The sequence below is a fragment of the Leopardus geoffroyi genome, chromosome D4, assembly GCF_018350155.1.
Source record: "Leopardus geoffroyi isolate Oge1 chromosome D4, O.geoffroyi_Oge1_pat1.0, whole genome shotgun sequence".
In the NCBI taxonomy this organism is placed as follows: domain Eukaryota; kingdom Metazoa; phylum Chordata; class Mammalia; order Carnivora; family Felidae; genus Leopardus; species Leopardus geoffroyi.
The window spans coordinates 74,603,491-74,617,330 of record NC_059342.1 but is presented as its reverse complement, the minus strand read 5'-3'; the positions used below and the strand labels follow the sequence as shown (position 1 = coordinate 74,617,330).

General features: G+C 55.0%; 1 protein-coding gene across 1 annotated transcript in view; it reads left to right on the top strand.

Annotated features, from left to right (window-relative positions):
- The window catches only part of WHRN (whirlin), a 96,516-nt gene that overhangs the window by 32,240 nt on the left and 50,436 nt on the right, over positions 1–13,840 (top strand). The window contains 1 exon segment of the mRNA XM_045469485.1: positions 6,858–6,983. Coding sequence (XP_045325441.1) covers positions 6,858–6,983 — 126 coding nt within the window.

The window sequence follows — 13,840 nt, the reverse complement described above, 5'->3', positions numbered from 1 at the left end:
GTCTGAGCTTCAGGGCACAACGAACTGTTCTTGGGTTCTCAGTTTGAAGGGGCAGTCGCTCCGGGAGGCCACATGCGGAAACACCCCGCGGAAACAGGAGCAGGGCTTTCAGAGGAAGGCTCTTTCTCCTGCTTCTGCTGTTTCCACAGGCCACATGTACGTTCTGTCACCACCTTTTCTTGGACAAGGGTTATCAGTTGGGTGATGGACATCAGAACCAGCGCGGGGGAACCCCAATATCCCAGCGGTTTTCCTCCGCACTGGCATTTTCCGATTTCGATGAGGTTTCGTAGAATCATCTGCCTCTTTTACAGAGAGAGAACACAAGAAGGCGAGGGGCAGAAAGAAAGAGAGACAGAATCCCAAGCAGACACTGCACCCTCAGCACAGAGCCCGATGAGGGGTTTGAACTCATGAACTGCAAGATCATGATCTGAGCTGAGATCAAGAGTCGGACGCTTGGGGAGCCTGGGTGGCTCAGTCAGTGTCCGACCTCGGCTCAGGTCATGATCTCACGGCTTGTGAGTTCACGCCCCGCGTCGGGCTCTGTGCTGACAGCTCCGAGCCTGGAGCCTGCTTCGGATTCTGTGTCTCCCTCTCTCTCTGCCCCTCTCTGCTCATGTTCTCTCTCTCTCTCTCTCTCAAAAATAAATAAAGTTAAAAAAAAAGAAAAGAGTTGGATGCTTAACCAGCTGAGCCACCCAGGTGCCCCAAATCATTTGACTCTTAAGCTAAATCTGTCTTTGCAGCTGGTACCAATATTCCCATTTTCCAGATGGAAGAATGGAGGTGCAGAAAGGCTGAAATGCGTTGCTGCAGGTCACACAGCCTGCGAAGGGTGGGGCCGCGTTGTCCTCAGATCCTGAGTCGTGTCCTGGCGGGCACCTCCTGGTGCCTGACGGGGAAGAGTTCCCCTGCCTCCGCTGCTGTCCTCTGCTGTCCTCTGGCTCCACCTCTTCAGGGCTGGCCTGCACACGGCCTTAGCCGAGGCCCCCTCCGGCTGCTCCCCGCACCAGCAGTCTTGGTCAGCACCTGGGATTCATTCAGGGAATGATGGGGGCAGAAGCAGCCAATGGTAAGGTTCAAGTGTCACCCTCCCGGGTCGTTTGCCCCTGAGCAAATGGGCAAGTCCCGTTCCACTGTGGTGCCTTCTTCATCCCTCGGCCGCCACGCCGTGCCGAGCCATCAGACCAGGTAGCAGCTCTCCAGACTCACTTCAGCAGCCACAGAGACAGGACGCAATCTGCCCCTTGACTCAGGCCGGGACCTAACCTGGTGCAGGGTGAGCAGGGCCTTTGGGCCTGGGGTTGAAGCCTGGTTTCTGAACTTCCTGATGGTGTGACCTTAGACAAGTCACTTCACCTTGGGTTGGTCACCGAAGCCTCCCTGTCCACAAGATTGGGGACAGTCCCGGCAGGCACGAGGGACTGTTCAGGGATCAGTAATCGTGTGCGTAAGCGTAGAGCACAGCAGTGCCTGAAGCATGGTCATTAATTCCAGTAACCACCATCGTTTATCGAATGCCAGCGAGGCGCAGGCGACCTCTCATATCTCCTCATCCTGAAACGTTTATTGAATACCTACAGTGGGCCAAAAACCGTTTTGAGTATTGGGAATACAGCAGTCGGCAGCCAAGGACGACCTCCTTCCAAAGCTTATTATGTTCGTGTGTGTGTGTTAAAATAAGTGATGTGTAGTGTATAGTAAATGGGATAAGCAAGAAAAGGGCATGGGGGACACTGATGAGTGGGGTGATTCTAGAGAGGGGCAGGGAAGGCCTCACTGAGGAGATGACGTAAGATCTGAAGTCCATGAAGGAGTGGTTGTCTGGGCCGAATGTCCAGGCTATGGGATGCCTCAGGTGTAGGGCTCAGTGGCTCCAGGTGTGGTTTGCTGGTGAGTCTGTCCTTCTTCTGGCTGGCTTTTGTCTCAGGCTCGTTGCTTCACAGCTGCAGAATGGCAGCTGCTGCTCCTGCCATCACATCCTCTCACGGCTGTTTCCAAAGCAGAGTGGAAGTGGGGCGGGCAGGCAGAAGGCCCTTCTCTTCCTGTGCCTATGCCTCTCTTTTCTCTGGGGGAAGAATTGCTCCCAGCATCCACCAGCAGACGTCCTTCATCGTGTCCGTTGGCCAGAAGTGGCCCAGACTACCCATGTCCCTGAAAGAGAGGAACCAGGTTGGCCTGGACTGACTTCATCTCTCGGCGCTGCTCTGTTCCTTTCTGGGTAGGGCCGGGGTTCAAGGGCAAGGAGGGGAGCAATGCTCCAGGTAGATTGTACAAGTCTCAATTTACTGATGGGGAAACTGAAAATCACAGAAGAATTGGGCCTTGCCCCACAGTTTCCCTGGAGTAAAGGGCAAAATCAGGATTTGAATTCAGGCCTGTGGAAGGCAGCGTGGCCTGCTGGTTAAATGCCTGGGTGGGCCAGCTGCCGACCGTGTGGCCTTGGCCACATCATTTTACCTCTCCAGCCTCAGTTTCCTCATCAGGAAAATGGGGGAAAGCACAGAGGAAGAGAGAGGATTAAATGGGATAATGCATCCAGTGCCTGGATTTAGGAAATAACACCATACACTAAGTGACCGATTAATTTCATGAGTTATTATTCATCTCGTCAGTGGGAATGAATGCACGCTTTTCACTGTGCTGGGCTGCTTCTCACAGCTCAGTGTCCTTTCCCATAAGTGATTATTTTCCCTCTCTCAAATGCTGGTTGAATTCTAGCAAGTGATTGAGGCAGATTACCCTGTGGTTGATAGGACTGTTATTACAGTTCTGTGATAAAGACTCCGTTTTATTCCCACGTGAAGAAGGATTTATGGGGAGGTGGCAGAGAGGCAAGGAGGTTTGTTTTCATCCTCAGCGTGCAGAGGGGGCAGCCGCAGACAACCGTTGCTGTCTGGGTGTCACGGGGCTCCTCTTGACTCTCTCCTCCCAGAATCTTCAGGTCTCGGAGCTGGAGAGCCCGGGTTGGGGAGGGGAGCTACGGACTGCAGGCCACCGCATGAGCTGGGCTGGAGCCTTGGTGTGGAGACCCCAGGCCCTGCAGTCAGAGCACAGAGGAAGGGGTCACTCTGCGGGCAGGGTAGGGGGTCCGGATGAGAACTGCCCACTCTGTGCCCAGCCTGTCTCACTGGCCTCCCCCAGGTCTGAGCCCCCTGCCTCTCCCACTCCACCGCTGTCTCAAGGTGCACACCCTCTCCTGAAGGATCTCCAGGAAGTGGCCCCCTCTGCGGGCCAGTAGTCTTCCTAAAACCGGAATGAGTCTGAGCCCATCTCTCTCCTGGTCTAAAGGCCAGGCTTCTCGGCCTGGATCATGGTCCCCCACTGGCTACTGCTGTCCCTTTCCTTCCTTCCCTGCAATGCTTCAGCCAAGCAACCCTGCGGGACTCCTGGGGGGCCCGGCTCTGTCCAGATTCTGAGCTTTTGACACATGCCTGCCTCCTGCCCCCAGAATACGTCCCCTTTCCCAGAATGACCCTCTAAGGCCTTCGGGGCTCAGGGGTCATATTTCTGAGACACTCTGCCTGAGGTCAGGCTTCCCAGAATGGACTCTGAGACCGAGATATCCCTGATGAGGTTTCTAGATGTGTGCCTGTGGTACACAGAATGATGACCCGAGATGCCCACTGCCTCTTCCCTGGAGCCTAGGAAGACGTCACCTTCCATGTCCATCACATGCAGATGTGATGAAGTTAAGGCTCTCGTGACAGGGTAGACTCTCCTGTGTTCCCTGGGCGGGCACAGTGCAGTCACGAGGACCCTCAGAACAAGCAGGAGAGTCAGAGTCAGAGAAAAGGTGGCGTCCCGCCAGGAGCAGAGAGAGGTGGGAAGGTTCTACCCTGCTGGCTTTGAAGATGGAGGAAGGGGCCATGAGCCCAAGAAGGCAGGTGGTCTCTGGAGGCTGGAGAAGTCAAGGAAATGGGTTCTCCCTAAGAACCTCTAGAAGGAATGCAGTCCTGTCGACTCACTTTAGACTTCTGACCTCCAGAGCTTCTAGGATAATGAATCTGTGCTGTTCCAGGCCACTAAGTGTGTGGTCGTTTATCACAGCAGCAGTCCCCTGCCCTGGGCTCGACTGATGCTGGCGACAGTGCTGGGCTGACGCTTCGGCCGGTCCCGCGGGAGCACTGGGGCTGCGCTGGCTTTGTCGCGAAGGGAGGCTGGGCTCTGACTCTTTCGCCTGCCCCCTTCTCCTGGTCCCCGCACAGAAGCTGCTCCAGGGGGAGGCCGTTCCTGGCAGGGGCTCAGCTGTGAGCCACCAGCAGCCAGCACTCCCAGCACCTGCGGACGGGGACCCGGTGAGCTTGTCCTGTGGTCCCGCGCCCATGGCGAGGCCTGGCTCAGACTTGGGGCTGGGTGAGCGAGTGCACACAGGGGAGCCCGTCCCAGCCTCGGCTGCAGCCCACCCGTCACCTCTGGGAGGGCGCCTCTGCGTTCCTCCCGGGGCACGGCTGTGCCAGCTAGCCCCACGGCTTGCCGGACGGAGTGGGCCACTCTGGAGGTAAGAACAACAGCCAGGGTTGCCTGACTGCCTCTGCGGTGCCAGGCACGAGTCTGAATGCTCCAGGTTTGTGGACCCACGCGTCCCCAGCAAGAATCCAAGTGACACGGGTGCGGCTGCTGGAGGCAGTTTTGTAGATGAGAGAGCTGAGGCTCAGAGAGGTGAAGTCACTTGTGTGGAGTGACAAACACCTAGCAAGCGTCACTGCCGGGATTAGGCTTGAGTGGTCCGGAGCCTGCCCCCGTACCCAGCACACTGTCACCTCCTAGACGCACAGTCCTGCATGTGAGAGCAGACAGAGCGGGCCGTGAACCCACGTCACCTGAGAGCTCTCCCAGCCATGGAGCGGTACTGGGGCAGGAGGGGGCAGATCACAAGGGCTGGGTTGTTATTCCCAAGCCCGTCCTCAGAGCCTGCTGTTTTTGGAACATCCATCTCTCTGACGTTTCTGGGTGACTGTTCCCAGGTGCCCCCTGAGAGCTCCGAGGGCCTCACAGACACTGTCCTTTCTAATGGGGTCTTCCTGCCTGAGGAGGAAACCGGGAGCCACTGTGGCCCGAGGGGGGCCGGGGCCACCCCCCAGAGTGTGCAGTCCTAGAGCCAAACTCCGTAGAAGTGTTCCATCTGGGGGGCTGTCTCCTGACAACTGTCTGCCAGCCTGTAGGAGTCCGCTGTGGCTGTGTGCCCCTGTCTGGTTTTATCGTGTGCAAAATGGAGCCAACAGCGGCTGCTGCTTACCAAGCATTCACTCCGGGCCAGAAACTAGCTTACGTTTGTCTCTTAATTTGATCCTTTCCATAGTAACTTTATAAGGCTATTTTCACCCTCCTTTGATGGGTGAGGAGGCTGAGGACACACAGAGAGATTAAGTAACTTGCCCAGGGTCACACAGCGGCTCTAGCCTCATCGGGCAGTTTGGACTTGAGTCTGTCCTCTTCGCCACCTCCACCCAGGGTGGTTGAAGAATTAAGTGAGATAATATACGTGAAAGGCTTCAGATGACTGGCACAAAGCCCTTGGTAATTCTTAGGTGAATAACTTTTCAGAAATTGAAAGCTGGTTGGATGGCTTCCCTAACTCCATGACATTTGCCCTCCCCTGATGCCAACAGGTGCCCACGCTGTTCTGTGGGCAGTCACACTGTGTTCTTTTCGGGTCCCTTACGTGTCCCTGGGTCTTAACTCGTTGAGGGGTATTTTCTGTTCTTTTGGGGTAGTTCCAGCTGTTCTGGTGCCTCTTCCCTTTTCTATAAATTCCTCTCTCATGCTCAAGGCACATTTAACCTGAATCGGCCCCCAGCCTCCCTTGCCTGTCCTCCTAGCCCCCTAGCTATCCCCCCTGCACACCCTGCCTTGGCCACAGTGACTCACTTCCACCCTCCTATCCTAAGCAAAGCGTGCTCCCCTGCTTCTCACCTGTAACCCTGGAAAGCCCCTCTCGCCCCTGCCCTGCCCCTGCTTGGTTGACTCCTGCTCACCCTCCAGTCTCATCAAGAAGATGTCACCTCCAGGAAGCCCCCTGACCACCACCCTCGCCCCCAAGTCAGGACCTTGCACCTTCTCTGCATACTCGTGGCCCCATGAGCCGCCCCATCACGCTCTGCTCACGCTGTTCTGTGAAGGTCTGTTTACTGGTCTGTGTGCCCCTCTGGTGAGACCTTCGGGAGCAGGACTATGTCCGGGTTGTCCCTTGGTCCCCTGGCCCAGCATGGGCTATGCCTGCCCTCAGTCGGTGCTCCCTGTGTTTGTAGAAGGAAGGGCAGCTGAGGTGATAATGTTGTGACCTGCTGGTGTGGGTGGCAGTGCAGGAGACCCCTGAGGAGGCAGGAGACCCTTGGGAGGGCAGGAGACCCCTGGGGAGGCAGGAGACCCGTGGTTGGTGGGAGACTTCCAGGGAGGAGGCAGGGGATCCTTGGGTGGCAGAGTGGACTTAGCCTTGAACCTAAGGAAGATGGGAAGTGAGGGAGCCTGGGGCCAGAGCAGGCTCTCCCTGGCTGAAGGGGGTGCTGCGGGGCAGCTGGGGGCGTGCGTGGCCCCCACTGTGTGAAGCACACATGAAAACCTGAAATGTAGAGGTTCTCTAGGATGTTAGCATCAGGGGTCACCTCCTTCAACGCCTTCCTTTCACTGCACTTACACCTGTGACCCCGGGAGGGAGAGGGACTTCCCCAAGGTCACTCAGCAAGTTGGAGGCCGAACTGGGGCAGGGGATCTGGAATGTTCCTGGCCTGAATCAGTGTGCCCTTCAGGGTATGTCAGGGCCTCTGTAGCCTGCGATGCCCCCCCCCCCGCCTCCCCCTAGAAGTTCCTGTCACCTCCAAGCCCTCCCATGCTATCTTCTGTCCCTCCCACAGGTGAACCTGGTGCTGGGGGACGGCCGGTCCCTGGGCCTCACCATCCGAGGGGGAGCCGAGTACGGCCTGGGCATTTATGTCACGGGCGTGGACCCGGGCTCAGAAGCAGAAAGCAGCGGACTTAAGGTGAGCGACCCGACTCCCAGAGGAGGGGGTGGGCACCGGGGCCGCATGCGTGGGGTGAGGGTGAAGGAGCCACGTGTGGAGCTCCGTGCGGCTGATTTCGGTCAGACCTCCAGCGAGGCCGTGGGCACCCCACCTTGAGGACTGGTCCCGGCCAGGAGTCCCCCTGGCTGCATGCCTCCAGTTGGCAGCTCAGAGCAAAGCAACAGGGCCCACCCCCCAGCCTCCCGAGCTGGTTTCCTAGCTGTCCTCGGAGCAGTGCAGCCTCCCACGCGGTGGCGGGCAGCGGGCCAGCCGAGCTCTTCGTGGCTGCTGCTTTGCAAACACTGTCAATGGCTGCGGTGGCCCTGACTTCAGGTTCGTTCTGGAGCATTGACAGGGAAGAGAGGAGAAAGCGGGAGCTGGGTTAGGGTTGCACCGAGCAGCTCCCGGTTGGCGTTCCATCAGGGCAACCAGCAATTATTGAAATCATATCGTTTGTTCTCATTTTAAAGAACGCTAACTGTGTGCCCGGTGCTGTTCATTGGCTTCACACGCGTCTCATTGAACCCTCAGGCTGCCCCTTGGGGTAGGTGGCTCTTACCCACATTTTCCAGTCGGGGAGGTGGACACGGAGAGAAGAAGGTGAAACAGACTTCCCAAGGTCACGCGGCTGACACGTTGCAGAGCGGGACTGAGCCCAGGCCGTCTTTGTTCCACAGCCCATGCTCCCAGCCATTGCACTATACCACCTTGCTGCCAGAACTTGCTCGGAGCACTGGGGGGCTGTGACACTGAGTGAGGCAGAGGCGAGGACCCTGGGCCCAGAAGACAGATGGCCTAATGAATGGGCTAAGTCCTGATGCTGGCCAGGGAAGCCAAGGCGGCAGCGACGGGAGCAGTAGCCGTGGGCATGGGTGGCATTTGAGCCAGCCTTGCAGAATGCGACAGGTTGGAGGTAGAGGGGCTGGGGAAGGAGGAGGCGTCACTGAGACCATGGGCAACTAGATGGCTGGGGAACGAAGCACAAGATGAGATGGTGTCTTTCTAGCAAAGGGCCTTGAATGCCCCACTAACTTGTGGGAACCCGATTCTCTATGCAGACGTGAAGAAAAGGTCAGGAAGGGTCATGGCAGATCAGAGTGGCGGTCAGCAGAGACACCCCCGCCCCGTGCCGTGTAGTGGTGGGAGGACTGGAGTGGGCGAGAGGAGGCATCTGTCAGCTTCTTTTAGGACATAGGATTTAATCGGAAGAGCTCTGGGCTTGGAGCCTGGAAGATTGGGTTCGAATCCCAACTTCGCTGTTTTTGCTCTAATAGCTGTGTGACCTTGGACAGTTCCTCCGTGTGTCTGTGCTTCCCTGCCTTTTCCCAGATAAGCATAATAGAGAACACCACTGTCTGAGGGTCGTTGAAAAGATGAGAAGAGAAAGCTGATAATGTAATAATAACGTCAGTAAGTGTCTCTGTTATGGGCTGAATGCTTGTGTCCCCACATTCATATGTGAGTCCCTGACCCCCAACATGATGGGGTTAGGAGGTGGGGCCTCGGAGAGGTGACAAGGTCATGAAAAGGAGTAGTATCCTTATAAAATGGACCCCGCAAGTGAGGACACAAGAAGTGGGCTATCTGTAAGCCAGAAGAGGGTCCCCAGCAGAACCCGACCACGCTGGCACCTGACCCCAGACTTCGGGCTCCCAGATCTCTGAGAAATACATGTCCACCGTTCGTAAGTCACCCAGTCTAGGGCGCTTTGTTTTAGCAGCTGGGACAGCCTGACACAGCCTGCTGTTTCTCTGGCTCTTTATGCCGTGGATCCGTGTACCCACTGCACCCCTGTGGAAACGTGTTCCTCAGTTAGCCCATTTTACAGGCACAGCAGCTGAGACTCAGAGCGTCACACAGCCAGTGGGAGGCAAAGCTGGGACTCCCATGCGATAGTTGGGGTTCTGGTTCTGGAACCGTGCTCGTCACCAGGCCAGTCGGGCAGGTGATAGAGGCCCCACAAGTGCTGGCTGGGTCTCGTTGATTCTGCAAGGCCCTGGGTCTGAGCCCGTGCTGTGTTCTCAGGGAAAAATGGCACCTTGATGGGATCCCCAAGAGGAAACAATCTCACAGTAGTCTGTGCGCACGTTTTGTTTAAGAAGTTTGTTATTTTGGAATAATTTTAGATTTACTGAGAAGTTATAAAGGGATTTCCCATCCTTCGTTCATCCAGCTTCCCCTAACGTCAGCGTCTCCTGCAACCACGGTACATTTGTCAAGGCTCAGAAGCTGACATGGGTACAGTACGTTTCCACAAACCACACACTTTATTTGGAGTCACCAGTTTTTCCACTAATGTGGTTCACTCGAGCGTTATGCATTGCATTTGGCTTGTATGCAGTTTTAATTCCATTTATTCCTCTCCCCCCGCAACCACCACCAAATTTCAAAAAAGATTAATGGCAGTTTCTAAGCACGGAATACAGTTTTTGTTTTTGTTTTTTTTTTAATAAATGAGTGAGGAAATTGGGGAGAAGAAAAATGAGGGCTGAGAGAAAGGGATGAAGACAGAGCAAGGGTCTTTTCTAGAACACTTGCTAGAGGCAAGACGCAGATTTGGTTAGAGCTTCCTGGCAGCCAATGCAAAGAGAGAAGCAGGTCAGTGACGTCTGTGAGATGAAAACAGAGCAACTGTGCTTTAGAAGCCTGGCTGTTCCTCTTCCTGGGGCCTGAGCGCAGTTTCCCTCTGGTGTCTCTTGGAGAGAATGCTGTGTGATGATGTAAGCGGTGTCCTCAGTGACAGGAAATGTATGAGCAGATTCCACCCTTGGTGGCGGATGCATTCTGATGACATCCATGTTAAAAGAAAGCGGAGAGAGCGTGAAAGATGATGTGTTAGGGTCCAGCCGGAGAGCACTGAGCACATTTTCTCTCTCTGTCTCTGTGTCTCTGTCTCTGCATCTGTCTCTCTCATTACTGACAGATGGTCGCTTTTATTATCATGTTGTCTACTTACTGAGGAGTCACCGTGTCAGGAACTGTGCCAGATGCTTCACGGTGTTACGTGATTTTTATGACAATGTGTGAGGAGGGAATATTCTCATCCCTATTTTGCAGGTGGCAGATCCGGGAACAGCGTTAAGCAACGTGCCCAAGGCCACCCAGCTAAGAGGGGCTAGGTTTGCACCCCCAGCGGCACACGCTACCTTCTTAACCGCTACTCTCCACCGCCTCCTGGTGGTGATAGGTGTCATTGTCTCCAGCTTACAGCTGAAGAGGTGAACACTCATGGAGTTTAGGGTCCAATTCATTCTAATGTCAGAGCTGGGATTTGAACCCAGGCCTGACAGAGCCTTGTGTGTGTGTGGGGGGGGGGGGGACAGGAGCCCTAGGACCTGCCGCTCACCAGCTGTGTGAGGGTAGGGGTGTCCTGCTCTCTGGGCCTGTCTCTGTGCTTGGACAGTGAGGAGTTGAATAGTCAGGCTAAATGATTTGGGAGGCTTTCTCCTAGATTCGCACCTTTTTTTCCGGCCTGAGACTGCCCAGACACCAGGAACCACAACCACAGAGAGATGCCAAAACAGGTAGCCCACTGGCAGATCCCCCTTTTATGTGGAAGGAAGGGGAGAAGGAAGGCAGGGAGGGGACATTACATAGAGGTAGTGGCTGTCCATTCTGCGTCTCCTTCCCTTCCTTCCATTTAATCCGCAAATATCTACTGAGGACTCCTGTGTGCCAGACACTGGGCTCGCCCTGGGGCTTCTGAGCTGAGCAAGACAGAGTCTCTGACCTCCAGGAGCTTTCTTTCTAGTGGGAAGATGGGGCCAGGTGGGGAGGCAGAATTACCCAATTGTTTGTTTAATCAAACAATCAGGGTAAACAGCAAGATGGCAAAGCCCATGGAACCGTGTGGGTGTATGACAGGGGAGACCAGCTCTCCTCTTGGATATCTGGGAGGGCTTCCTGGAGAAAGAAACATTTCTGTTGAAATTCAAAACGAGAGGAGAAAATCAGTGATGTGAAGGAGGAAATGAGAATTTCCGGCAGAAAGAACAGCAAATGCTGAGTCCCTGAAGTGGAATGAAGTGTTCCCTGATGCCAAGGAAGGCCGGTGTGGCTGAACGCAGAAAGCCAGGCGGAGGAGAAGGTGCCAGATGATGCTGACAGAGTGAACAGAGCCAGCTCACACAGGGTGTGTAATTCACCCAAGACTGTGCAGCCATGAAAAGGTGATGCCCCAGGTCTGCAGTTAGCAGTATGGAAGGATGTCCAAGGTCTGTTATTAAGTGGAGAACACAGGCTGCAAAGCCACTTATCTGACAGGAGCTCATGCAGGCAGTAGATGCAGGTGAAAATATGCGCAGAGAAACAGCCACACGGACCTGTACCGAAACATCAGTGTGGTGATCCGAAAGTGGCGACATCACCGATGACTTTTGCCGTTCTTTACATCCTGCGTGGGGTCTGCATGAAGCGAATATTGCTCTTCTCATCATGAAAACAGCAACAGTTAAAGCCATTTCCATCTTGAAGCAAGGCAGCAGAAAGATATTCTGTAGAAGTTTTCCAGTCGCTTCACTTTGCTTCTCGGTGGCAGGCAGGCAAAGGCTTTATTTGCTCATAAAATGCCTGCCTTTGGTAGAGGCCTTTCCTTTCTCGGTCCCCGCCGCAGTAAGGCATTTTATATTCCCTGCCACTGTTTCACGCTCCCCTCCAAGTTCCCTCGAATGTGCTAACACCTGCCTACACTCGCTCGGGCATCCAGGACTGATTAATTCCATTTATTGCCAATGCACTGTCAGTAGAATCAGGCATATTGAAATGGAATAAAGGGGCTTGGCTTTGTGGGTGGTGGAGCCAAGAACAGGCTTTATTTGTCAACAGGGCTCCTTGCTGCTGTGCAGAGCTTTCCTGGGGCAGAAATGCTGCCTTCCGCCTGGCTTCCAGCCGCTCGCTTAGCTTCTGAGGGCCGTGAGAGTCCAGGGGAGGGCAAGGCAACTGCTAGGAGGAGAGGGTCTTAGGAGGAGGTCAGGCACTTCCCAGCACTTACCCTGGGGGTAGCCGGGTGGAGCGTGGAACTTTCCCACCCTCTCCGTAGGGGCTGACTCCCCCTTCTGCGTGTACCTTTAGGCCTCTTATTCCTTTACACCTGCCCTGCCAGCTTCTAGCTCCCACCACAGAATGGGCCCTAAAACCTTGTTTGTTCCTTTGAGGACAGCCAGATCGACTGGCATTTAAAAATAATAATGATGGTAGTTGCTAGTTATTAACCCGTTATTATGAATCAGGCACTGCGCTAAATAAACACTCTTGATACATTCCTACGTAATCCTTCCCATGGTCCCACAGCGGACATTAATAGTGCCATTTAATAGATGAGCAAGGGAGGCTCAGAGAGGTGCAGTCACTTGCTCAGGATCACACAGGGATCTGGGGCCCCTGGCCACATGCTTTGCTGTCACCTCCCTTGTACCCTAACTTGACCACATGTCAAAAGAATGCATGAGGTGCCTGAATGGGTCAGTGGGTTAAGCGTCCAGCTCTTTTTTTTTTTTTTAAATATTTGTTTATTTTTGAGAGAGAGAGAGTCACAGAGCACAAGTGGGGGAGGGGCAGAGAGAGAGAGGGAGACACAGAATCCGAAGCAGGCTCCAGGCTCTGAGCTGTCAGCACAGAGCCTGATGTGGGCCTCAAACCCATGGATCATGAGATCACGACCTGAGCCGGAGTTGGATGCCCAGCGGACTGAGCCACCCTGGTGCCCCAAGGGTCCAGCTCTTGATTTTCGGCTCAGGTCATGATCTCAGGGTTATGAGATCACACCCTGCATCAGGCCCCACGCTGAGCATGGAGTCTGCTTAAGATTCTGTCTCTCTCTCTCTTTCTCTCTCCCTCTCTCTCTCTGCCCCTCCCCCACTCATGCCCGTGGGCTCTCTCTCTCTCACTCTCTAAAAAAAAAAAAGAATGCAGAGAGGGGAAACGAATGACATTTCTTCTTAGAAGTCACCACGCTTCTCAAGCCCACTGTGGCTGTCCTCCTCCTGCCTGGCCGCAGCCTTCACCGCTGAGGTCATGCCAGGGAGGCCCCTTTCGCTCCCGCTGGTAGGAGTAGGTTGCCATCCTGGCTGGGGTTCGTCAGAGCAGGATCTCTGTTCCCAAGAATGTCCCGCTTTTTGGGTCATCACTCCGCTGCTTACGGTTATGGGACAGACTGTATCTGGTGCAGCGTCGGTGGCTCGGTGGCTGGGGACGGCCAGCTGCTTTGCGGATCTGTCCTGTGTGCTCGTGTGGGAGTCCACACCGCGTCGGCCTCACTGGTGGAGCCAGCTGGGGGCGGGGGGCCGACCCTCCTCAGCTGGGCTTTGCCAGTGTCTGCTCTCCCGACTCTCCTCTAGACTGAGCCAGGCACGCCCCCCTTGGCCGACCACCCACCGGCGGCAGGTGACCTCCATACACGGGTCATCCCTGAGCACTCCCCACAGCTCCGGGAGGCGGGACCTCTTTCATCCCGTTGTAAATGGGGAGTACTTACTTCATGACTCTCTCTGTGGGGCAGAGCCTGGCTGTGCTTTAAACGCTGTGTCTCCCTGCCTGCGACAGAGCTGGCACACAGTAGGTGTTCAGGAAATATTTCTTCACTGAAGGAGTGAGTCTGGCCGAGGCAGGCCCTGAACCAGGCCTTTTGACCCCAAAGCTTCAGTCACCAGAGCTTCGATCCTGACCATGGTTTCATTTGCATCGTGGCCTGAGCACAGCATAGAACCTGCAATGGTTTTTGTTTTTTTAAGGAACAAATCCCAGTGAGAAGTATTAGTGATTTTCACACTCGCCAGGATGCAAACTGAACAGTCAGACCCTTACCTTCAGAGAGGCTGGCCTTCGAAGGGAGCTGAGTA